This window comes from Haliotis asinina, chromosome 9 (assembly GCF_037392515.1).
Source record: "Haliotis asinina isolate JCU_RB_2024 chromosome 9, JCU_Hal_asi_v2, whole genome shotgun sequence".
NCBI classification, from domain to species: domain Eukaryota; kingdom Metazoa; phylum Mollusca; class Gastropoda; order Lepetellida; family Haliotidae; genus Haliotis; species Haliotis asinina.
In genome coordinates, this window is record NC_090288.1 from 8,879,076 (window position 1) to 8,907,005 (window position 27,930).

The 27,930-nt window shown below is 38.5% G+C and overlaps 2 protein-coding genes across 2 annotated transcripts; one reads left to right on the plus strand and one right to left on the minus strand.

Annotated features, from left to right (window-relative positions):
• Positions 1–286: 286 nt before the first annotated feature.
• On the minus strand, positions 287–15,019 carry LOC137295572 (uncharacterized). The gene is made up of 10 exons (XM_067826978.1): positions 14,823–15,019; positions 13,271–13,461; positions 12,073–12,826; positions 8,974–9,149; positions 8,436–8,579; positions 7,437–7,683; positions 6,253–6,383; positions 5,231–5,352; positions 1,899–1,988; positions 287–918 (listed from the first exon to the last, which is right to left on the minus strand). The coding sequence occupies exons 2-10, from the start codon at positions 13,367–13,369 to the stop codon at positions 726–728; spliced, it is 1,956 nt and encodes a 651-aa protein (XP_067683079.1). The 5' UTR covers positions 13,370–13,461; positions 14,823–15,019; the 3' UTR covers positions 287–725.
• A 4,199-nt stretch (positions 15,020–19,218) lies between these two features.
• Positions 19,219–27,894, plus strand: LOC137295574 (traB domain-containing protein-like). Its single transcript, XM_067826983.1, has 8 exons — positions 19,219–19,522; positions 20,535–20,740; positions 23,941–24,081; positions 24,682–24,792; positions 24,917–25,056; positions 25,819–25,991; positions 26,649–26,748; positions 27,188–27,894. Exons 1-8 carry the CDS (start codon positions 19,219–19,221, stop codon positions 27,306–27,308), a joined length of 1,296 nt encoding a protein of 431 aa, XP_067683084.1. The 3' UTR covers positions 27,309–27,894.
• Positions 27,895–27,930: the final 36 nt, after the last annotated feature.

Genomic DNA, 27,930 nt, shown 5'->3' on the forward strand with positions numbered 1-27,930 from the left:
TGAATAAAGCATCATATTTTTTTTAATCCATGTATTCATGTGAAGCAGATATGCAGAGAAACCCTGTAAAACAGGACCTTTTTAATCCAGAAACCTCCTTTCCAGACTGTAACTGCTTGGAGCAGTGACATACATATAAAGGACATCAACACCTAAGAATCCAGATTTCATCCCTGAAACTATACCATCAAGTTTACAGAGAGAGTCTGTTGACTCAAAGTCCACTTTGAACAGTATTGCAATAATAAGTATCTCTAAAGAGCCCAAAGAGATGTCTTTGCCTTTGTAGATGCATATCTGTGATCACATGGATATTTTTGATAGACCGTAATTGTGGAAGCTAGGAATGAAACTCACAATCCCTTGATTCTGGAATACTTCAGGGACACAACTCTTCACAGCATCTACAAAGCCTGTCTAGGTTAATAGTGTTTCACTGCTAATAATGAATCAAGTGACTGGATTCTGGCACACATAAGGGACACAACTCTTCAAAGCACCTACACTGGCTGTCAAGGTTAACTGTGTTTCTCTGCTCATGATAGATCACAATTCCTGGATTCTGGCTCCTGTAAGGGGCACAACTCTTCACAGCACCTAGTCTGTCTGTCCACATTAACAGAGTTTTGCTAATGAGAATGAAGTCTGTCTCTGAGGTAAATGATGTAAGCGACAAATCATGTAAGTGACAAATCATGGAAGTGACAAAACATGGAAGTGACAAATCATGGAATCCCCATCATGTCCAGCAGTGCGTTGATCTTCATGTTGAGCCAGTTGGTCTGTTTCTTCCGTAGCCCCTGTATCCAATCAGCTGGCAGGTGGGAGTAACCCACCCTCCCCCCTAGCACTGCCCCCGCTACGCAGGTGTTGCTGTTAGTGTCACCGGCCTCGTGAATCAGCTTCATCACGAACTCCCTGATCAGACAAGTTTAAAATAGATGTAGCTATTTAAGAAGATCCAGTCTGATCAAACAAGACATAACATGTAAATCTCTGGACTTCCAATGGAATATTTTTCATTTTCTCTTCATATATTTTGTTACATTTTTGCACAAAGTTGCACATTCCATATGTAAATTGTACTAATGTTCCAAAGTTTCAACATGAAACATAATAGTAAATAGGTTTTGAAGCCTTGACCACACTAATCAGGGCCTGATTTCTTGAAAAAAAGTTTTTACTCAAATTTCAAACTGGGTTTGACAAAATGTAACAGCTGAATTTCAACTGTGTTTTTAAAATAAAAAAGCCCATACAAACTTAATTAATCTATCCACCAAACTCAAATTTTCTACTGTGTTTGAGTTTAATATCGATTTCAGTTCATTGTGGAAAATTCAGTTTCCTGTTTACTCAAATTTGAGTAAAAACTCAAACTTCAGTCAAAACTCAGACTTAAGTTTGTTTCAAGAAACTGGGGCCAGGTCTCAAACTGCAAATGTACACATTAAAGATAGATTTGAAAATATTCAGTTAAATTATGAACAGAACATGTCATTCAGGTTGCTTTTATGGGATATTACTTGAGATCAAAAGGTTCCCATAGTATGGATTAAAAAAAAATAGTAAGCTTCAGAAACCCAGAGTGAGTGAGTGAGTGAGTGAGTGAGTGAGTGAGTGAGTGAGTGAGTGAGTGAGTGAGTTTAATTTTACGCCGGTTATAGAAATATTCCAGCAATATCACGACTGTGAACACCAGAAATGGGCTTCACACATTGTACCCATCAGTAGTTACACTGGGGAGGTCAACGACAATATTAAAAATAAAAATACGAACATGACACTTTTTACAGAGACAGATGATTTCCACATTTTCACAAGCTTTGATCATCCATTCTTTACAGGTTGCCATAGTGTAGCGTGGCATTAAACAACATGCTTTTCCTCCATCATACCTGTAACTGTCTTGAGTGTGGAGAGCCAACATGGCCGCCGTGAGAGGCTTGTAGGTGTGGCTCATTCTGTTGGTCTCATTTGTCTTCAGGCTGCAAGATATCACAGATAGATATTAACCACTACAACATTTGACTACCATTGTGAATACTTTTATCACAATGTTTGTCCATGACTGCTGCAACTGACACTAAATTACCAATGTTCCAGATATATCATGATGGCTACAGCATCAGTGTGCATGACATAATGCAGCCATGTCTGTAATCACACCTGGGTCATCAGCACAAGTAATTACTTCAACAAGTTTGCTACCCAACTGTTCTTAAACAAAGTAATAACTTTAATCCCTCTTAAAGGTCACATGCAATGTAAAACACAACTTTGCAGATTCTGGTACCTTTCGGTATGCACTTAACGAACAATTCATAAAAAATGCCAATTCAACCTATAAAGTTGAAAAAACACGATAAAAAAAAAGCCTGCGAAATTGGAGTTCAAACGTTTCACTAAATTCCCCCCAGCGCTGGTGGGAAAACTGGTTTCAACAGCTGTGCTGCGCTGCGCTGCGTCCATAACGCATGTGCAGTGAATAGGTTCGCGGAGCTTGAAACAGTATGCATGCCCAGCGTCTGAGGTCGTGAGCAGTAGTCTAATCTTGGTTGTGTACACAAACAAGTAAATTATCTACTCGTTACGTAACAAAAACTTGTTGATTGTGGAAAGCAGTCTCTGTCACAGAGAAAGCTCAGTGTCTGGTTTATTCACACCAATATGTCTGTCTGCCTGTCTGCTAAAGACAACATGCAATACACAGCTTCAATCATTGACCATGTGCAATTTGAACTTAAGACCTATCAGACTATACAACATAAAGAAAATAAGTTGATTTATGACTCGTGCACCCGAGTCCCGTGTCTGCCACATTATGTAATTAGGCACGTGTGATACACATGACATGTTTTTATGTCTGTGGGTTGCAAACAAACTACATTCATTTTTTTTGGACGACTGGATCTGACGGAAACTGGTGCAAACTCTTGTCAGTTTCAAGTCCTGCTTTGTACTTTGACGAATGACAGATTCCAGCCACACAGTAGTTTACCATCTCTACTGACATGATTTTTGATTGGATCGAGCACAAATTCAGAGAACATGTATTTTCCAAACCCAACATCTCTATATACATTCTTCATGGATAACAACTTCTTGTAGTGCATATGATTTTGTTTGACAACAGTATATGAATCCATACTGAAACGACACATCAAGTACACAAAAAGAAGTTGTTAACCCTAAAGAATCTTACTTTCTTGTGAATGGCTATACTTCTAAAATGCTCATCAAACAGATCATCTTTCTGTACACACAATGAACCCTCAGCATATCAGCAAATGAAACAGCCAATCTGAAGCCGTCGTTACACTTGAGTGCATATCCACCCGCTATGACTGGGTTCGGTCTCCCAAGGGCCTCGTTTCGGGGGAAGTAAGCCAAAGTACAAAATATTGCACTTTTGAATCGCGATTGTACGTTTATAATTTTGTTTATTTGTTTTTTCAAAAGCAGCAATGTATATTATATGTCATGAATAAGTGATAAATATGTTTTATTTATGATTGATTTTTGGGTTGCATGTGACCTTTAATAGACAGTTCTGATCAAACTGATCACAGTTGAATAAGTTCACCTGCACACAGTTTGGTATTTTACAAAATCATGCACAACCCTGCTCCCACTTGAGAAATTAATAACATATGTACACTGATATCTGTAAACAATGTTCCACTGCCATGAAATCTACCATTTTCACCTCATTTTACAAGTGTTGGTAAAATAACATGACTTATTACAAAACTGTTTTTAGAAGTTTTTCAAATTCTTAACATATTACTAATTCAATAAATATACATGTCAAAAGTGATTGACCTGCATATCAATTTGCCAAGTACCATATCAGATTCTTGGCACCTCTACACAGTAATACTGTCCAAATACCTCTGTGCTATATCTACAACAGAACCAAGCCATATCAAGGGTTGACTGGTAAGCAGCTTATAGATTATGAATTATTCACGATGAGCATTAACGTAATTGTGTTCCCATGTAATGAGAAACGAGTTTATCGTTTCACAGTTTCAGGGACATTTTATAAAGACAGTATCAGTGTTAATCCTCCCTCTGGCAGAGGCCAGTAGGAACTGGGAACATACTGAAAGTATAGCACTGGCCTTTACCCTTGAGTGAAACGCAAACAACACTCATACGATATGCCCTGACAAAATGTATGCAAACATGAAGTCATTGTGATAGAAACTTTCAAGTGCCATTACCGAGTGTACTGTTTACTCCATATGAATAATGTTAGATAAAAAATATGAGATAATGGTTCTGGTGCAATGAATAATTCATGGAAACAAAACAAATAAGAACTAAATACATTTACATTACTATCATGACATATACAAAGGCTAGACTGTAATTATTTCTCCTCTCAGACAGAGAAATATCTGAGATAAGATATTTTTGTTTTATTTGGTTTTCCAAAACTTTTTTAAATAGGTGATAGCATGTCCACTGAGTCTAACAAACAAATTGTATTAGGGTGACTAATATTGCTGCTTTCACTACTGCGATAACACTGCAATACTATCCCCTACTAATGCTATATCCTAATTCAGCTTAGTATATTACACACCAGCAAAATAATAACATTTGTGACCATATAACCACCGGTATACATCCCCAAATCGTCAAACTGTGTACAGTTATTGTGACAGTATTCAACCAGCATTATGCTTGCTGATATTAATCAATGCATTAGCAATGAAAACATGTCAGTGTCAGCAATTTATTCTCAGAGTAATATCACACCCAGCAGATGAGAAGCAGCCAAATAAAACTTAGTCAATGAATCATATAAAAAACTGACAGACATAAACTGAATTTGGGGTCCTGGGCTCTTGCTGTAAAATTTAGTTGAAATGTGCATTCCAAACTGAAATCCAGAGTTCCTTTTGAATTTGGTATAACTTTAAGCTACTGTCTTACAACCATCTTGAAAACATTACCTGTACCCCAATCTAATGGTGTTCTTATATTTTTGTTGTACTTCTGTCAGGTATTACTGATGTCATATTGATGTCATACTGATGTCATATTGATGTCAACAGTGTTCAAAGTTAATAATGTTGACATATTTAAAAGGACTTCGATGTTTATATGTTATTGGAGTTACAAACATAAAAACTGCACCCACCCCTCCAAAAAAACACAGAAAAATCTGAACCCATCACCATATAATGAACACTCACAGTTTTCAGGTAACACCCACCTCCCTATCTCTGATATATTGATCTGCATCATCATCTCATCTCGGAGTTCATCATCCAACAGATACTGTAGGCCACATTTACTCGCCTGGGACAGAATTTCACTTGGCTCAAGTTGCCTCCCCTGAATTTTAAAGCATCAGGTTAATGAAATTCAATCTCATCACAGGTAAAACAAAAGATATTTTTCAGCATACAACCAGATCCTCAAAACCTCGTCTACATATAGTTCTCATAATCTCATTGTCATAGTTTTCATTAATTACTTTTTAGGATTCTAATTTAATGGTTGTTGTGTGAGGCGACGCTACATATTATACCTATTGATCAGATTGAAGCTCATGATGTTGATCACTAGATTCTTTGGTCCAGATCACCACCACATATCTGTATTATTGCTGAGTGCAGGAGAAAGACAACATGCCCAACATACCCGTACCTAAAGACATGCCTTTACTTTGATATTTGCAGTAAACATTACAGACATGACATTCCATTTAGACTCATTGACTCCTATCTGTCAATGGGGATTCTTGTAAACTGATCTGCAAGAAGGTGTTACTTGTCTTAACACCTATCTTCAATATGGGCATCCTGTATTGTTTCTTGTTGTTTATATCCTGAACCAAACAATCTAGTGACAGATATTGTGAGTGAGTTTTATGCCACACTCAGCAATACTCCAGTCATATGGCGGTGGTCTGCAAATAATCGAGTCTGGACCAGAAATCCAGTGATCACAACACCATAAGCATCAATCTGAGCAATTGGGAACCAACGACATAAGTCATCGAAGTCAGCAAGCCTGACCACCCAATCCCATTAGTCACCTGTCACGAGAAGCAGAGGTCACAGACATTGTGAGCAACAATTCCCACGTTCAGGGTATGGTGACATCCAAGTAATGAAGTCACTAAGCTTGACTAACCAATCCATTTGACTGCCTCTTGCTGCCACCTAAAACTGCTGGAGGTCTAATTAACCCGTGAATCCCAATAGGGCGATCCCTTGTGACAAGACCTACCTGTAACAGCATCGCTATGACGACAGAGATAACGACACAACTGGCCACACATCGACTGTCTGAATGTGTGGCTCGGCAGATTCTGACAGCGTTCTCTGTCACCTCCCCCAGGTTGTGAAAGAATGGGACACCTGGGAATAATTGAAGCTGACATTAGACACACTCATTACAGGGGTGAATAGGTCAGTGTCATTAGTGTTAAGACTAATTTTCATGACCCACCCCTGCCCAACAAGAATCCCTAAATAATGTTCAAATGTCGAACACAATCTTCTTAAAAGTTAATACAATGTTTCAATGCCATTTTTGTCACCCATTTAGTTGTCTCAAATTCTTGCAACTCCCTTCTCTGTAACGATGCTTCATGATAATGGATCTTTGACTTACCAGTTCCAATGAGATCATGATTAAACCATTTATCACACCTACACTAGTGAACAATGTAATGTAAAACAACAATAATAATTTGGGGTCAGCCTTTGAAGAGATTACTGAAGTAAGAGAAAACCAAACAAATTTATATTTTAACAGTGACTATGCAATTCAACCACATGCAAAATTAGATAATTCATTGACATAAAAGGCCAGGGATGGATCTATCAGCTGACAGTTCAAACAATCTGGCCAGTTAAGAACTGTCTCAGTTGCTAATATCACCACATTTGAGTACTGAACATAAGAAGTATAGGAGTTCAGATTGGTTAAAGTGCAAAGGTCAAACCAAGGTCAGAATTTTAAATATATGTGGAGCCCCAGTAAAAAGTGCTTGCATCACATTTCATTTCATTTTAAACACAAATTGTTGACCAATAGCCATAATAAGTAATTTTCAATGTGGTTGAAATGAACCTATCAAGGAAATTTGGATGTCAAGGTCATGATTGTGGGAACAAGAAGGAACAGTATACAGCAACAAATCATGTTTTGAAGCAGCTGCATCATTAAGAACGGCCACCTGAAAATAATAGAGTATGGACCAGACAATCCAGTGATCCACAGCATGAGCATCAATCTGTGTGATATGTGACACGTGTCATCATATCAAAATTGCATAGATTGGTACTCATTGATCACTGGATTGTCTGGTCCTGGCTCGATTATTTACAGACTGACACTATATAACTGGAATATTGCTGAGTGTGGCGTAAAACTACAAACGAAACCAAATAATGACATGTACATACCAAGGATAGCTGTCCTGATAATAGCACCATTGTCAGTACCAAAGTGGTCACACACGCTGACGGAGGCCGTGCTGAAGCTGCGGAGGTCTGGGTTGGCTTGTCTGGGTGGCTGCTGTCTCCACACATCCTCATCAAACAGGCTGTCCGTGTCACTGAAGTCAAACCCATTCTCCACTGGCAGGTCCTCAGTCAGGATCCTTGCAGCTGTACCATGAGGGTCCTCCACAAATGCTTTGTGTTTCAGGATCTGATACATGATGTAATCAGATAGAGATAGTTCAAATCATCAAGAGAATCATCTCACCATGAAGATCTGGATCAATACTGGTCTTCATCAACCTATGCTTGTTGTAAGAGGTGACAAACAGAACAGGGCCCCATTTCACAAAGCTCTCAGAAGTCTAACATCTTGTAACTTTTCTTGTAGCATTCATATCTCCATTACTGTAACATAGGGGGTACAAATGCAACGAGAAAAGTAAAGTGATCTTAGGCTTATGAGAGCCTTGTGAAATGGAGCCCTTGACTGTAAGGATGGCTGACTTTGGTTATAGGCATGATCTCTTAATTTGATGTTCGTGATATAAACCACCGGATTGACTGGTCAATTTCCAAAGGACCATATTCATAGCTTCAAGATATATGGGGGCACATTAAAACACCAGACAAGGCAATGGTCACTCCACGATGTAATGTTGGCAGCATGCTTAACTCAACTTTTGAGTTCTGCAACATTTTTACATTAGTCATGGAGCTGAAATTGCATGTGAAATTATGTCAAATACTTCGTATGTTAATGGTTGGCAATGAAATAAATTATCAATTGTCAGTCAATGATTGATTCACTTGGTCATTAACAAAACAAACTTTGCTTTTAAAATGGGAATACAAGGAACAGAATATCTCATAATATATGGGACTGAAACCAATGTAACATGGTCAGATTAGCAGGAATATCTACCCTCTACAAAATATGAAAGAGATAGAAACTGAGTTTACCTTCTGGACAGTTTCACTGAGGACTACACCCTCAGAGTCTCCCAGCTCAGGAAAGCCATTCTTGGACCAGTCCCGCAGCTTTTTGGCAAAGTCCAGCTCATCTACGACTCCACCCCAGGACAACACAGACTCCATTACAAGCATCTGAAACATAGCATTGTCACCGATGTACAGTGATTTTATTTTAAGTGTTGTATCTTGGAAAAACATCTCAATACGCATCACTCGTCTGATTCACATAAAACAGTGAATTGTCGAAAGTGTGCATCAGCCGTATAAGCTAATCGACTGTTTGCAATGGCAGAGGGAAGGATTTACTTCTGCCAAGCACCAAACCCTTTTCACGTCTGTCTTTTTATTACTAAAGAATCCATCTCTCATACACAAGCATATGTGAGACATTACAGCTCCCACAACACCATATATACCCAGGGTATCCAAACTTTAACGATACCTACATTTACTAAAGTCAGACATAGGTACTCAGTGAGTCAAGCATAGCCTAATGATCACAGACAGATGACCAACTGTGACTTACAAAGACGTCAAAGTTGCTGGTCCAGTCTCCCTTCCTCCATCGAACACGATGCTCATCGTGAACAATGTCCATGTAGCTAATATTGTCTTTGCTGTAGTAGAATTCACATTCATCTGGGGACATCCACCTGGTCGCCACACCGATAGCATCACCTATTGCAGCACCATAGATGATACCTGAAACGGAAAACAAAGACCTTTAAGACCTCTCAAAACTGGCTTAAAAGTTTGGTCCCGCCATTTCATAACAATATCATGATCATTGAAATGTCTGGCAATTGTCTTTTCCAGCACAACTTTCTAATCCCCACAAGCAATTTTAACTGTGATTAACACTGTATAAACTGGCTTGGGAGTGAGCAATCCAGTCTGTCATCAACATTGTTTTAATTTCTTGCACAATTACAAAAGTCAATACAGAGATAAAGAGACTGACGCATGTAAACAACAGCCATGTTGGAAAATGAATATCACTATCCAATCCGGTACCCTGTCTAATCTAAACTGGCATTTTATTTCGGTCCTGTGGGGGACCAGTTTAGACAGGTTTCATTGTATATGGAAGTAGTCACTGAATTCACAATCTGCCATATAGCGGTTCCAAACACAATCTTAAATGTGACTTTATCTGCAAATACAATGGCTCAGGCCAGTAAAATTCTGTTGACCTTCCACTTTGAAAAACTCAGAATACATATATGCTCATGCAATTTATAAAATATGTAGCAGGTAATATCAACATGTCACTAATGAACAAAATTTCATTCAGTAACGTAAATAATCTAATTCCTATTGATGGCAAGTCAGTCATTCACTGGAGAAGAGATTAATAAGGTTCATCCCCATATCTAGATGAGATTACCGATTATGCTCCCCTGGATTGAGGGTCTATAGTCTGGTTCATAATTATTGAGAATTTTTCTTCTTACTTTGAGCTATCCTAACACCTCAGCTGATTCACTGATACTTAAAACTAAGTAATGGTATAAGGGGGGTAACTCATCTTGGCCTACTGAGTATAGTACAATTAGAGTTACCTCCCCTGAATTTGTAGCAGACGTCATTTTCCTCAGCACTGTCAACAATGTCTGCTGAAGATAAAAGAAGGTTGATTTTTGAGTTGTGTATTCAAGGAATTGATGATGTAAATACATTGGCAGAGAGAACAGGAACTCCTCTTTCTACTGTGTATAGGATTAGGAAGAATTTTAAAGAGGGAAAGGATTTTGGGCACCAGAAAGGAGCAGGGAGACCCAGAAAATTGGACTTCTCAGATCGCGTCCGGCTGGGAATTTTAGCGTCTAAAAAGCAAAGGGCAAGCATCTCCAACATCAGGTATGAAATGATAGAAAGGGGATCAACAGTTGTATCAAAATCTACAGTTAGAAGAAATTTGATTGATCTTGGATGGGAGAAAAAGACTGGAATTCCTTCTCCTCTCATGAAACAAGAACATAAAGACAGGCGTGTTGAGTGGTGTTTGGCACATGAAAACTTTGACTGGGAAAATGTGATTTTTACTGATGAAAGCTCAATATGGGTATATCCCAATAATATGAAAATATGGACAAAGTCTGCGTCAGCACCGTTGTATCGACGACCTAAATACAGCCCAAAGTTTCATGTATGGGGAGGGATATCCTTATTAGGAACGACCCTGCTGTGTGTGTTTGAGGGAAATCTGACAAGTCAACACTACACTAACATATTAGATAATTTCCTCCTTCCAAGTGCACATGTGTTTTATGGAAATGACTGGATTTTGCAGCAAGATAATGCTCCTAAACACACCGCAAAACATGCCAAGCAGTGGTTTCAGGAGAAAAATGTGACTGCATTACCATTTCCTGCATTTAGTCCTGACTTAAATCCCATTGAGAACATTTGGGGGATGATGAAGGAATGTGTGAATCAAAAGGGGTTGACAAAAATTGAAGACATGAAGAGAGAAGTGGTCCGATACTGGGACAGCATAACTCACGAGACACTAACCTCTCTGATAGGAAGTATGCCTACCCGTCTTAGACTGTGCCGTGAAGCTCAAGGAGACTTGATAAAATATTAAATTGTTACCTACACAGCATGAAAAGGTCAGTTCACTTTCACAATACATTCAATTTTATCTGATTTGTTCTCGTTTAATAATATGAAATGCTTTAGCTATTCTCAATAATTTTGAACCATACTGTATATTGAAGTAATTAAATTCAGGATAGGAGAGATGTTTTTGATCATTTGTATAACAATGCACATCAAGGTCATAATTGAAAAGGACTATTCATGCATTAGTATTTTTTTTTTGGTTGCTATCATTTACAGATATCTGGCCAGGTTCAGCAAGTCTCCAACTGGACTACAACCTGCATTCTTCCATTTTGCAGAGCAAAGTGACCGATGGGCCTTTAGAGCAAATACCCAAAAGACTAATGTTTCAGTATTAAAAAAGATAAATAATATGGCAAAATGTGTTCATTAATAACTCTGAATGTAATAAGCATGCATTCAGTTTATTTATGATTGAGTATTTTCCACAGCCATAATGTTTCAAAATACTAGTTTATCTGAGAAAGATTTATATTATGTAATACAATTTTGAAGAGAAAAATACAATAAAAAACATCTTAACAATTATTTGATCCCTTTGTCAAAATTGTGTGCATATGACTATTCTAGGTGTAAAGAATACCACTCAACAACTGCAATGAAATTATTTGGGAATATATGAAACATACATTTTGAAAAATGTAATGATCCAGGTCACCCAACAGATGTGGATTGAAATGTAATGGAATCAATGTTCCTTCTATTTCTTCGTCATGTTTGTCATCATCAACTGGACTAAGTTCTAAACAACTTGTCCTAAAATTTTCACTACACCTTTTTGATTCCAAACTCATCGATATACACCTAATCGCCTGCACAAACAATAATAATAGTTGGAAAATTATTTGTAAAATCATCATACAGTTTGTGGTCTGAAGCTGATGGGAGACCTGACCAATGACAGGATAAGTTTAAAATTTTACTTCCATATAAATTTGATTGTTCTGTATAAATCACACACAATATATCATTGTGTAGAGTTTTCCTGATGCCTTACCTATAATTCTATCTCTCAGTTGGAAGGCATCCAGTTCAGAGGCCCCGTATGGAGGTAACAATGGAGTCTTGATCCGCATGGGTGTATTGGTGGTATCTGTCTGTTCCTGTATGTACTGTATCTGGGCAGAATGGGGATTTATCACAGAACTCTGCAACTGGTTGCCCCGTACTCGGGGGAACTCGTTTAGTGGAGTTGAAGGTCTTTTTGGCACATCAATGATTGAAACTTTATAAAGTTTCCGTAGAAACTGTAACGTCCCTTCTGATCCTTCACTGCAAATAGCTTGAGGAGGGGAGTCAAGCTTGTTTCCATTTGCTATGAGCAAAGTTAATGTTTTACTGGCTCCAAGAGATAATGGCAGGAGTTTTAATTTGTTGTTGGCCACGTTGAGTTTGGACAAAGCTTCCATATTTCCCATTTCATCAGGTAGCTCCTTAAGTTGATTGTGAGACAGATCAATACTTTCCAGTTTTACTAGATGCACAAAAGATTCTGGAAGACTTCGAAGAGCATTGTTACTAAGCAACAGAGTTCGGAGATGGAAAAGAAGCCCAAAGCTCTCTGGCAATGTTTGGAGTCTGTTATAACTGAGATCTATATGTGACAGATGTGGCAGGCGTAAAGGTAACTCTGGTGGTAGCTCAGAGATGGCGTTGAAGGATACGTTCATCTTCTCGTAGAGAGACACAGAATCCCGTATGCTCCATGGTAGTTCAGTTAACATCGACTCGTGTGCTTCACCTTTCAAATGCTGAAACATGACATTGAGTTTCATTATAGGTGACAGTTTTAAGGCGTGATTTCTACACATAAAATTTAAGATAAAAAGAATACTGCCCAGTATTACATGCAGAAAATCAGTGTTTATGGCCTTATACCTCTTTCAGTAAAACTTCAATCATAGACCTGTGAAGATCCAGGTTAGAATTGATCTTCGGCAACCCCTGCTTGTTGGAAGAGATGATTAATGGGATCGGGTGATCAGACAGATTGCGTATATCAAGGATAATGCTGAATTGTCTGATCCAGACTTGAATACTTGCAGACGGCTGCCATATAGCAGGAACAACATACCAATTACACCATGATGCAAAGCATGGATCCTACATCAGTTTCATTTTGGGCTTCATTATTGCTATTGTTATCATTTTCTCTGGAAAGTAGCATAGCATTATAGTGAAATACTCCAACCTACCTTACAGAACTGCTTATAAGATATCTTCTTGCTCAGGTTGAGCTCTTTCCTTTCATCAGCTCGAACTGGAGCAAAGTCATGAGCCTCAATATTCCCCATCTTCACATCAGTAGGATGGGCTTGACTGTGAATCCAGTGGATAGAAAGTCCAGTGTTACTTGACAGGACATTTTGTTTCAGAAGGGCAAAATCTGTAATTAAATACAACCATCATAATTTATGGATAAGTAACATGGTAAGACTACAGTTTGGAGAAGCTAAAGCGTGGCACAAAATGACTGCCTGAAGTGACTGGACTCATATTTATACCTAGGCCACTATTAGCCATAATAAAGGTGTAAAACATTTCAACAACATAGCATGTATATTGATAAATCAAACATGAAACATCCTTGCCAAGCAATGTGTAGTGGTCATAAAAGTCTCATGCCGGGATTTAAACCACGGACCTTCTGATGCAAAGTCAGATGCATGTCCATAAGAGGTTAACCATGTCATCAATTTGACAAGGGAAGAATGTTAAGTGTGGGACTGACTCCACACCCTGTTACACATGTAAAAAATGACTGAGACATGTAACTAATTAATATTGGGATTTTGATTTTGACTCCTTTGACTTTGGCTGCCTGGTTACTGATTACCAAACAAGGCATCATCAAGAAGGACACACTACACAGTGTAATGGGTGTTTTACACTGGCACTACATTAAATTACTTTTATAACAAACTCTAAGTAATCACTAATTTTATGTAATTATAACTGTAGTTTGTTTAACTGCCTTTAGGCCAAACTGTGCCAGGACCCACAATACTGTTTTTTCTTCCATCAGTTGTTAAAAAGCTAGTTTGTTGTAAACATAGCTTACTGCTATTGAAATTCACAGTTCTGGTTATGAAACAGGATATCTAGATAAACAGAAATCAATCTGCATAATATCTATATTATGTGTTATTTTGTTAAACATAAATATTCTCCAGTAATAAATGTTTCTGGGTAACTCAAGTTTGGGGGAGTGGAGTTCAAGGGTACTCAAATTTCAATCATCTTAACTCTACGATTCCTTTATGGAACAGGACCAACACGGTAATCTGTCTCTGATTCTACTGCGTAGTCTGGGGAATATTTAAATGCAGTACATATAATTCAACATAACTTTGATAAGAATTATCCTTGCATAGATCTACATGTTTGTATTTTTTTCTACAAAACACAAAACCTTTGCTTATATCAGTTAAGCACATAAACTGAACATCAAAGGGATTAAAAAATGCTGAACAATTCGATTTTCATATGACTTGAATAATTGTACAAATGGGGTGAACAAGTCGGTGCCTGTGATGTTGTACATCAGTGCTCAGCGAACTGGACTATTGTAGAATACATGGTGCATTTTAAAACCCTAACAAAAACATAAGTTTTTAAGAAATGGATCTGCTTGTGAAAATAATAAGCGCCTTTATCAGTTATGCGTCTAGTAGTGTCAAAGATGAAATCTGCGGAGCGGCAAATTTCGTCTGCTACAGGAATGGAGAGTTATCAACATTGACTCACGTTATTCTAACGTACGCTTACAAACAGACATCCTGCTCTGAAGCATGCTAAAAGCCATTAAGAGTTGGTGTTACATCGGACGCACTAACGGGTTATATCTGTTATGCGACAGCTGTTCACATAGTCATGTTTTCATGCAATCATCTGTCACAAGAGATAGGAAGAATTTCCCTTCCACGACAGCACTTGAGTAAAACGTCATCAGTTTGGTGAACGGTGAAGACTGAAAACATTGCCCATGTGTATAATATCGATCATGATCGCACACGAATTGTATTTATTTCTTCCACACTTTTAGCATGTCATTGTTAAATAACTATTACATAGTGCAGATGTATATACTTATTTTTCATGTTTACATTGAATTCAAGTTTATTTGTAGTGTTTAGAAAATACAGTTACAACGAGGGAGTGTGTAACGGAAATCGAGACATATAGAACACCGGATGACGTTTCAAAGTATGTGTACACAGGAAGTGCATTTGGAGATTTCCACCTAAAGGTATCGATGGTGAGGAAGTTTGGTCTAACTGGAGGTTTTTTTCGAACGCACAACGTTGATATGTCAGACCTTGTTTATCTTTTGAATGTCCTTGCAGTTGTTAAATAACTGACATTATGAATGTCTTATTCTTTGCATGAGGTGTCCAGTGGACCTTCTACCGCACACCATATGGTCACATGTTATTTTGCGACTTGGTGACTTTCATCATTTTCTAGAACATGCTTAATGTAAGTTTGATTTTGAATATCTTGTATAGTTGACAATGACTTTGATTCTGGACGTATGTATTTTTCGGCTACGATTAACAGTCACTGTTACCCCACAGCCTTTCCACATTGCCCAGTGAAGATCCGGGTTATACTTGTCAATGTTGGTTTGATTGCTTATCGCAAAAGGCAGCTAACGGAATCAAAGGATCAGTTGGTTGAATTGCTAACTTAGCTCATGTATGTTATATCCCACTGAGGTAGGTCAATCATATGCCAGTCAGAGGAAATTACGTTACATTGTTTACAGAGCTGCAGGAATTACACAGTATTATGTTAAATAAGAAAAAATAAGTAAATAGAAAAACCCCTAAAAAACAAACCAACTCAATTACGAGTCTTGAGTGCCTTAACCTAACCCCAGACAACAACTTAATCCCCAAGCAGTAGCCTGTGTGTCTTACAGGAATCTCCCCATTACCTTCAGTATTCAGAGAAAGATAAACCTTAAACGCTCTGTCAGTGTCACATTTCTAGTGTAGGCTGTTTATGGGTCATCAAAGGAACTAGATATTGTTGCCAAAGTTAGACTTTGTAAAGGTTTTCATCCACCATAAGTGTACTCTTAGTCTTAAGACCAGTTGTATTACCTTCAATGTCCATTAAATGTGACTCATTACTTACTTCCAAAATCTTAACTCATTCTTATGTTGGGATTACAAATTCATTCTCATGTTTTTCAAGGAATGGCCTGGGTTATTGCTAAAAGTGGCAGAAAAACATTCCAAAGAAGGTGCAGTTGGTATTATCTTAGCATGTTAAACAATATGTTCTAATCAATTCATGAGTATTATAATGTTTCGAGGCTGTGAAGGTACTACTGTGAAATTAGATATACAGTGAGACCCTGAATGTACACATTTGTTTTTGTGTATATCATCCAGATAAGTATCCAGGTATCTGGATTTCTGTCAGATAAACGGTACTGAGCACACACTTCCACAACAGCATAGTGATTTTGATTCAAGTACAAGTCTCAGATAGGCCCACTAATCACCACCCAAACCCTGCTGATCATTAAGTCATTAAAAATTTGGATTAGCAGACCTTGTCTCGTGTTAAAACACCTGGACACTCATGCTTCACTTCACTTCGGATAATTACAGCTTCATGCGGATAAGTGAGTCAGTGTTGTGTTGATTTAAAGGGGCACTGATGCGGAGCGAATAGTGTTTCTCGCCAACAGTCAAATTACGAAACCAAACTGCAAATTGGTCAGCGCCTGCTCCCTCGACCGTGACGGACAAAGGGACTGGGCTCCTGTCCATATTAGTAGAATTTCTTCACCTAAACAGTCAGGAGGCCGGATGCCCATCATATGCCATTATTTAAAAATATCCATGGTATTCCTTGTCTGATTGTAACAAAATATCCCAGCAGTGTTTTTTTTTTCTAATGCTTGGATGGTATAGTGACTGATCCAATTTGATCCTATTTCTGTGTTTTTAAAGGGGAACTGATGCGGAGTGAATAATGTTTCTCACCAACGGTCTAATTACGAAACAAAACTGCAAATTGGTCAGCCCCCGCTCCCTCAACCGTGACGGACAAAGGGACTGGGCTCCTGCCCACATCAGCAGAATTTCTTCACCTAAACAGTCAGGAAGCCGGATGCCCATCATATGCCATTATTTAGAAATATCCATGGTATTCCTTGTCTGATCGTAACAAAATATCCCAGCAGTGTAGTTTTGTTTTTCGGATGCTTGGATGGTGACTGATCCAATTTGATCCTATTTCTGTGTTTTTTACCTCGATATTTAATCATGTTATGTGAAAATATGATGTCTACAGACACGTAGCAAGCCATTTGTTTCAGTCCGAAAGATTGCAAAGCTTTATTATTAAGATAGTTTTGAGTGTTGGCCCAGCTGTGATAGCAAATATCATACTTAAATTTTGGTAGCTATGGTAGCTACCCTGGTTTATTATCTATGATAATAAAAACACACAGTTGATTTATTTGAATTCATAAACTAAAAACGATGACTTTGCCTTTGGTAGAGAAATCTAAAATTTTTCTTATGTAAAAAAAATGATTACACCTATTCATCCAAGTACACAGCAAATGCGAAGTTCTGTTCATATCCTTCAAACAGTTTTGGCCCATACGTGTTTTCAGGCTGCATGCCACACAGACATTACATATTCCTTGCTGTAACTCGCGTTTGATGGTGTAAACCTACATGTGTTATTTGTCATCATTCTCTTGGTGGTCACTTAATGAATTTATAACAGGTATAATTAGTGGTAACACCTCTCAGGTTACTCAACAAAGGTTCCCATTTGGCATTTCTCCTGTCTGGAGTAAATACTCAACATTATAAATTAAGGTCTGTAATGGCAAATGTATTGTATGTTATGTAATATGTGCATGTAAGTGATGTAAGAGGGTTCATCAGCTGACTTACAAAAACAAACATTGATCAAAGGATTAACCGATAACACACTGATTAATTACTTACTTTTATCTTCTACAGCCGATTTGTCAAAAGGCAGTGTGTGTAGATGTACTAATCTATACTGACTACACCCTGTAAATTGCGAGTGTAAAAACAACATCCTCCTTTCAAAGAATTAACCGTCATTGCGTTGATTGATTCATTGCTCAATATTGGTTAACTAAATTACTTAGAATGGCGGACATCATACAATAAGTTGCCAGGTGTGCTATCTTGGGTGACCAATGAGAGGTTCATCAGGCTCTCTTGTGAATAAAAAGACACAATGCAAAGCCATAACAATTAGCATTGGTTATGGGATTGGTTACCCTTATGAATGTGATGACTCGGGAAATTTTAAGTCCATCTTGGTGATTTTTATTGACATTTTCTGCAGACTTTGTGTCATGTACATCAGCCTCACAGCAGGCCCAGATAATGTCCTGTTTTCATTGGTTATTGTTTTTTCAGCTTTCAGCATACTTAACAATATCATCCCAACTATCCTAGTCATTATGATTTTATATATACCAACCATTGCAAATTAAGTTCATTGACTTATTGGGATGTTGGGCGTGCTAAGGCATCAAGCTAGTGATTGCAGCAAGCTTGGCATGTCAGGATTGGAGTCACTATTGGAGAGACTATTTCCATGTAGTCACAACTCCCAGTATACAGTAAACAACCCTGTGCGCTTAAAGGAACCCACCAATCCGTTTGTGTGTGAACAGATGGTGGCCACAGGAATACATGCAAACACCTAGCTGAGGGTCCAGCAATGTGCAGTAAACTTGGATAAAGTACTGTGACTGTGTCACATTCCACCAAGCCGTGAATGGGTACTCGTAAGGATTAAAAAGCCACATTAACTAGGTGCTGCAAGAGGTGTTTAATTCCTAGGGAGTTGAGATTGATAATAAACTATGCCCTTGAGATTGACATCCAATGATCAATAAAAATATCAGAGGCTGGAGCATTTACTAGTTGCATTGATGTGTGCGCTAGTAAATATCCTATCTTAATGATGACGTAGTAACTATCAGATGCAAAAATGGGGTGTTCATTAACTTCTCTTGATCAGTGTGTATGATTAACCAGAACTGTTTCACATGATGCACTCATTGACATTGTCAGTATCACAGTTATGTTGTCATTTTCAGCAAATAAAAGTATACAGATAAAGTATGGAATCTGCCACACCTATACTGAAATCCGAAGCTGATGCCGGAGATAAGTCACAGTCTAAAGAAGTTAGTTTAGAAACAGATGGAACAAGTGATCCACCGGAAGATGACCTATCTGATTTGAGGTCACATACACAGGACAATGATGCAAACAACAGTGCACATATTCCTGAACAGCAGGGAGGCCCTATAGCACCTACCCCCACAGGCGTAGAGAGAACAGGGGTGGGACATACAGCAGCAGCGGATGGTAATGCTTTGTTACCGCCAGATGATGGAGAACTGGGAGAGATGCTATCCGACGGTGAGCAACCAGTTATAGCTGACTATTATATTACAGAGAGGAGTTACTCCAATTTTCAAATACAAAATTCACTTTCAGATTTGTCTACAAAAAATGCTCAGATTTTTTAGAAAATACAAAGATGTTTATTAATTTAGAATGTTTGAAAGAATTTTAGTAAATAGCCATTTAAATTTGTTCATTTGAGTTAAGTACTATCTGATTAAAGTATGCCCAGAAATTGCATATTTCCCTGCTAAATCTAAAGATCTTCATAGGGTCCTACCAGCAGACCCCCACAGTCAAAAGGGGTGTGTGCCCCCTCTAGCCCAACCCTTCATTTGATTCAGGCTTGGCATCTCTGATATTGCTTACTGACGATGTGTGTTGGATTTCAGAGGCTGAAGTTATTCCAATACAGTTAGCTGTGATATTATCAATTCAAAGTCAATCCAAACTTTGACCCAGAATTTTAACAGTAAAAAGTAACACTTTATTTTCCTGTAAAATATTTATTTTTGGTCTGATTTTCAAAAGGACAATGTTATTTATAATCAGTTCTCTGTAATATTAAAGAATCATGTGGTATAGCTAATGATAACTGTATATCTGTGCTGTTCCTGGAGGACAATCCTGGTATTGACTTGTCAATACACAGTACTGGGCTGTCCCAATAGGTCCCTGATTCATATCTGCATCACACTCTATATGCTTCAGCAAAGTGCATGTGTCATGATCTGTGCGACATGATTTATTGGCCAGACACTTGCTTTCACTTCCTGGGTAACCCAGTGGTTAGAGTGTTCACCTGTCGCACCGAAGACCTGGGTTCAATTCCCCACATATGTACAAAGTTTGATGTCCATTTCTGGTGTCCCTCACCGTGATGTTGCTGAAATGTTACTAAAATGTGGCATAAAACTTAAGTCACTCACTCACTCACTTCACTTGTTTCAAAGTTATTGCATTAAACAACAGACACTTAAAACATAGACCAAGTCTGTAACCAAGGTAACCTCATTGTGTTGTACAGAAGAAGAGGATGAAGTGAGTGAAGATGAGAGTGGGGAGGAGACAGACATTGAGGACAATGATGAGATGTCGTATCCCATGAGACGGCGAGATTCCAATCCCGACCTCCCTGACACTGTGACGACTCTGGAGACGCTAGACGGCAGCAAGGTGTACGTGGTGGGAACAGCTCACTTCAGTCTGGAGAGTCAAGAGGATGTCTCAAAGGTACATATGTCAGGGTATCCTGTATGTGCATGTTGGGGTATTCTAGATTATCTCGGGGAGGTGGAGTAACCTAATGGCTGAGTCGTTTGCTTGTCACATTTAATACCCACTTTCAAATCGTCATATGGGCACAATGTGTGAAGCTCACTTCTGGTGTCCCTCTGCCGTGATATTACTGAAATATTGCTAAAAGCGCCATTAAACTATCCTCAGTCAGTGAGCATTGATGATCTGTGTGTGTTGAAGGGCATATTAGATAATCTGAATGTGTTTATGGGCATATTTGATTATCCATGTATGTAGGAGTCCTTCACACAGAAAACCAAAGTTGGACAACACTTGTTGTAATGCAGGGGGGGATATTGTCAACGCCTCGTCTGTCTGTCCATCAGGTCCGTAATCATTTTGTTGCCGGCGCACAACTCCAAAGCCATTCAATATTTTTCAACAAAAATTGGCACATATATAATATAACGTGGTGCTTTTTGCTATTTCCAGAATTTTGTCGTTTTTATTTTTCTTGGTTTCCATGGAAATGATTTGAACTTAGTCTCAAAGGGAGGGGTGACCATCATTTCTGGAGCACAACTGGAAAAATGTTCGATATCTTTTACCGAAACTTGGCAGATATATTGAACATAAGCTTAAGTGGTACCTTTGACCATTTACAGATTTTTATCATTTTTATCCCCCCGGCATATAATGCGGGGGGATATCGTTGACGCCTCGTCTGTCCGTCCGTCCCCCATCCGTCCATAATCATTTTGTTTCCGGAGCATAACTCAGAAACCGTTCAATATTTTTAGACCAAACTTGATAGATATAGTAATCTCAGCCTATGGTTGTGCCTTTTGCTATTTACTGATTTTTGGCATTTATATTTTCTTGTTTTTTCCATGGAACATTTTGGTGTTAGTCTTTTGGTGGGGTGGGCTTCGTTTCCGGAGCAGAACTCCAAATCCGTTCAATATTTTTCAGCAAAACTTGGTAGATATATCAATCAGAAACTGAAGTGGTACCTTTTGCTATGTACAGGTTTTTGTGATTTATTATTTTCTCGTTTTCCATGGAAACGTTTCGGACATAGTCTCAAAATGGTGGGATAAGCTTCGTTTCTGGAGCAGAACTCAAAAACCGTTCAATATTTTTCTGTAAAACTTGGTAAATATATCAGTCAGAAGCTGAAGTGGTGCCTTTTGCTATGTACAGGTTTTTGTGATTTATTATTTTCTCGGTTTCCATGGAAACGTTTCGGACATAGTCTCAAAATGGTGGGATAAGCTTCGTTTCTGGAGCAAAACTCAAGAACCTTTTAATATTTTTCTGCAAACCTTGGTAGGTATGTCAAAGTGGTGCCTTTTGCTATTTACAGGTTTTTGTGGTTTATTATTTTCTCGGTTTCCATGGAAACGTTTCGGACATAGTCTGAAAAGTGAGAGGTTTGTTTCGTTTCCGGAGCAGAACTCAAAATCTTCTTAATATCTGTCAGTGTTACGTGGTAGATATGTGTGGCAGACCCCAAAGTGGTGCCTTTTGGTATTTACAGGTTTTTGTGATTTATTATTTTCTCTGTTTCTATGGAAACGTTTCGGACTTAGTCTCAAAATGGAGGGATGTGCTTCGTTTCCGGAGCAGAACTCAAAAAACGTTCAATATTTTTCTTCAAAACTTGGTACATATATCAATTGGAACCGAAAGTGGTGCCTTTTGCTACTTACAGGTTTTTGTGATTTATTATTTTCTTGGTTTCCATGGAAACATTTCGGACTTACTCTCAAAAGTGAGAGGTGTGTTCTGTTTCCGGAGCAGAACTCAAAAACTTCTTCATATCTGTCAGTGTTACTTGGTAGCAGAGTGGTGCCTTTTGCTATTTATTGACTATTTACAGGATTTTATTATGTATTATTTTCTCGGTTCCATGAACAGACGACTTCGTTTCCGGAGCACAACTCGAAAACCATTTCATATCTTTCAAAAGATCTTGGCAGATATATGAGACAAGTCTTGAAATGGTGACTTTTTTTGATTACAGATATATGGCATATATATTTTTCATGAATTCCATGGAAACAATTCAGACTTGGCCTAAAAACACAATAAGTAACTGTCAGATGATTTGTCCTTTCAAATATGTCGGGGCCAGGGGGATATGTCATCTTCTGATGACTCTTGTTATTCTACTTCGTTGCCATGGAAATGATTTGTACTTAATCTCAAAAGGGAGGGATGGGCTTCGTTTCTGGAGCACAACTTGAAAACTTCTTAATAACTTTCTGCAAAACTTGGCAGATATGTGAGGCAGACCCCAAGGTGGTGCCTTTTGCTGTTTATAGATATTTGGCATTTTTGTTCAACCTGGTTTCTATGGAAACAATTTGGACTTCTAAAGGGAGGGATGGGTTTCGTTTTCAGAGCACAGCTCAGCAGATCTTGGCAGATATATGTTGAAGATCTTAAAGTGGTCCCTTTTTCTGTTTTTGTGATATATCACTTTCCCTTTTTTAATGGAAATGATTCAGACTAGTCTCAAAAGGGAGGGATGCTGTCATTTCCAGAGCACAACTCAAAAACTTCTTAATATCTTTCTGCAAAACTTGGCAGATATATGAGGCAGACCCCAAAGTGGTGCCTTTTGCTTTTTACAAATTTTTGTAGTCAATCATTTTCCCAGTTTCCATGGAAATGATTTGGACTTCAAAAGGGAGGGATGGGGGCTCTGTTTCCGGAAACTTCATAAACTTTATGCAGAACTTGGCAGATAGGATTCAGAATTCAGAGACGTTTCAGACTTAGTCTCAAAAGAGAGTGATGGGCTTTGTTTCTGGAGCAAACCATTTGATATCTTTCAACAAATCTTGGCAGATGTATGAGGTAGATCTCAAAGTGGTGCCTTTGACTGTTTACAGATATATGGCATTTATATTTTTCATGATTTCTTAGAAATGATTCGAACTTAGTCTGAAAAAACATCAAGTAACTGTCAGATGATTCGTCCTTTCAAATATGTGGGGGCAGCTTGTGATAACTTGTTAGAATTTCAAGAGTTGTCAAACTCGCATTTTCACATGTCAAACACATGTCCTCAAACTTTCCAGTCATTTGAGCAATGCTATTTTGTAGGTAGAGTTGACCAAAAACACCTTGTGACAATTTTGGCTTGCTAGAGCTGGGTAAATGCCCTAAATCTACTCATGTTGCAGGTAATCCGGTCGACGCAACCTGACTTTGTGATGGTGGAGCTGTGTAAGAGTCGGATCAACATCCTGGAGCTAGACGAAGCCACGCTTCTGGAGGAGGCCAAGAACATCAACATGGAGAAAATCAGGATGGCAATCAAACAGGTAAAGACACTGCTCTTCTGCAGTCTTCACCCACACATCTGCTGTCTTCGGTTTTGTTAGATTGTGTTTACAGGGGACTGTATTAGCTCCACACATCAGACTAAGTATAGTTTAGTGGACTTCATCTTTCAGTTCATATTTTATATTGCAGACAGCATTCAAAATATTAAATCTTTTGAAACTAAGGGTGAAAATAGCAATGCCACATATTATCATGATTATTTTTATCCTTGCCTATAGAAAGTTTAGCATGGATATAGGAGTACGTTATGTTTTTCCATTCGTCATGTGTCATTTCTGGAACACCAGTTTTATACCATGAAGAATTTCCTTGTGAAACTTTGTGTACATCAGGTGACTCTTAGCTGGCACTTTTGGTAATTCAAAATCTTTCAAAAGTTTGGTAAATCAGTCACAGTTTCTGCATAATGTATAATACATGTAACTTTCAGTGAAACATAAATACATTGTTCACTATCATGATGTATTAAAATGTTACGTTTCACGTGCCTATATATACAAGCAAGGTTGTTAATTTCCTATTACAGAGTGGTATGATCAAATTTATCAGTAACCATGGTAACTGCTTTCCTGTTGCAGAGCGGTATGATCCAGGGTGTTATGCACTTATTGCTTCTCAGCATGTCCGCTCATCTCACCAAGGAACTGGGTATGGCACCAGGGGGAGAGTTCCGCAGGGCATTCCAGGAGGTCTGTTATTGGTGCTTATTGTATTAATTTCTTGGCTTAAAATAATTAATCCCTCCCACACATATACAGAGTCAGATTTCCTCTCTGTATGTTAGTATTCTAAGATAACCTGTGTTATGTGCAGTCACGACGAGTGCCTGGGTGTCGCCTTCAGTTAGGAGATCGTCCAATACAGATCACCCTGAAGAGAGCCTTGGCAGCCCTCTCCCTGTGGCAGAAGATCAGGCTCGCATGGTACCTCATCACATCCAAGGATCCTATCAGGTAGGATTGCTGTCAGATACATTGAGTAGACTTATGTTCTTGTCAATATGGGTAGTACTAATTGCATAAGAAGTTGTCGGTAGTAGTTTGTTGGTACGTGTAGTAGGTATACAGTGTTATTTGTATTTCCAGCAGGCTTATATTGTCACAACTTTTCAATTAAAAAGTTGCTATCATTATATTTAGATGGTATTATGCATCACACACACAAAAAATCCCTGCTCTCTCTTCCATTTTGACGCACGGTATTAATTGTTGTAGTCACATCATGTCTTTCTCTTTACTAAGTGTTTAGTTTTTTTCTTTCAGAACAGCTACTTTCATATTTCACCCATCATATGATCAATGATTTATTCTAGGAAATTATCAAAACATAGAGTTCTGTAAACCATTACTTCCAGGACCCTTAGAACCAATAATTAGGGGTCCCCATGATCCCATGTTTGTGAGTTGACCTAAAACCCTGTTTATACAGGTACACAGCCACTTTCTTACATTAGAACTGTGCATTTTGCTTCCCCTAGCTCTGCAATAATTGGATTTTGATTCTTAGTCAGGATTTTAGCCATCTGGTTTTAAAAATTTGTAAGCATCTCATGACTGTCTGTGGACTTCGCTCCACATTAGGCTCTTAACCGAAATATGAAATGCTGATCTAAGCAGCCCTTTCATCATTGAACTGAATGCACTGCCCATCCAACACCCCACTCTACCCACACAACCATTGTGGTGGGTAACTCTTTACGTTTATGGTGTTTACAGCAAGGAAGATGTTGAGAAGTGCAAGCAGCGCGACCTGCTGGAACAGATGTTGAGGGAGATGACAGGAGAGTTCCCTGCCCTTAGTCGAGTCTTTGTGGAAGAGCGTGATCTGTACCTTGCACACTCACTGAAGATGGCTGCCCGACCCATTCACTGCCCCCAAGTACCTGAAGGTCAGGGAACTAACTCGGAACACCTGATATAAGGGTTGACCCTCTCAGGTTCAGCTTCTTCATTCGTAAACTTGGAACAGTTGCTATATGAGGTCCTTTAGATGGTAAACATGGCTTAAATTGCATCATGTTATGGCAGACATGTACAGACAGGCTAGACCTGGTCTTCAGTCGACTGATGGGATCTGAAGGTCTGGTGTCACATACATGGTGCATGTCCTGGTTTGAATTTTACATGGATTGGTATGCTTGAAATGTCAATCATTTGATTACCTTAGATTTGTCATATATTTCTTTAACTGGGGTGGTGCGATATCCTAGTGGTTGAAATGTTCACTCATCTTGCAAAAGATCCAGGTTCGATTCTCCAATGGGTGCAGTGGGTGATACAGTGGTGTAAATCATACTCACTCAATCATGTATTTACTTGCTGCCATCAAATTTCTTGAGTGGTGTGTGAAAACAGCAACCAACAAACACAACACAAATGTTGCTCATGATTTTTTAATGGTAATTACTTTGATTAAAAATTGTTGAGTAGTTTGAATTAAATATGACAACACATCAACCTGTTTTGAACGCCATTTTCCAACTTCAAGAATGTTCATTAAATTCCAGTTTATGTGAGTCACTGATTATGACTGTGTCTGACTTCAGGGTACATTCCTTCTGTGGTTGTTGGTGTTGTTGGAATTGGTCACGTGCCTGGCATCGTTGCCAACTGGAGCAAGGAGCACAACATTCAGGAGATACTCATGTGAGTCTTCAGTCACCTTACGGCCAAAATATCTTAAGTTATAAATAAGCATTTCAGTTTAATAGATGAATTGCAAGACGTTTGAAGTCATGTCTTTCGAAAAAGGGGCATTGGTAACCTCAGGTTTAAAGCATTCTCTCATCATTTGTCCCTCGTCGGTTCAAATCAGTGGGTTCAATGTGTCAAACCCATTTCTTGTGTCCCTGCCATGATTTTACTGGAATATTGCTAAAATCAGCATACAAGTAAACTCGCACAAGTGCTACAAGCCAAGCTGTTCAGATAGCTGATGACTGTTGAAGTTTAAGAGGACAGGAGCACACTGTATTGTATGATTCTTAAGAGGGTGTTGACCTTACAAGATTGCTGAATAAATTAATGTTGGGTGTCTGTTCATGTTAACACTCTCATTACCCCGGTATTTTCTTGTCACTTTCAGAGTGCCTGAAGGGTCAGTGTTGGGCCGAGTCCTACGGTGGAGTGTACGAGCTAGTGTGCTAGGATTATTAACATATGGATGTTACAGATTGTATAGACTGACCTCTCATATCATCTTCTAAACGGTTGCTACATCACGTATTCCATCGTCCTTCATCCTCTAGCCAGCATTGTACTCCGTGGCACCGAAGTCAGCGGCTCCACTGAAATACACTTTCAACAGAGAATCACCCAACAATGTTTACTGGCTAAATCGTTCGAAGAATTGGCCCAAAATGTCTCCATGGCAAAACATTCAACATAATTTGCAAACAGTATTTTCAGGCTAAACATTTCCAAGAATTCACCAACAGCATCTTCATTGTATAATCTTCAACACAATCGTCCACCAATGTTTTTATGTCGGAAAAAGATGAGCCAGCAATTCTTTATTACAGAACCTTCAGTGGAATTGTTCAACAGAGTTTAAATGGCCAAATTGTTACCAGAATCGTCCCGCATTGTTACCATGGCAACATATAGTTGCCAATTATTTATCTGTATGTTTGACTTAGAGAAATGTGTTCATTCCATGATCAGTTGTCCTGATGTTATTGTTAGTAGACAAGGTTTTAACACTTTGAATGAGGCCTAATAGCGGTATCGATATCAATGGAACATAAAATATACCATATTATCAAGGTTACAGCATCTGATATACGACAAAATGTTATGGATGTCAACTTCTTCTTTATTGTTTGGAAG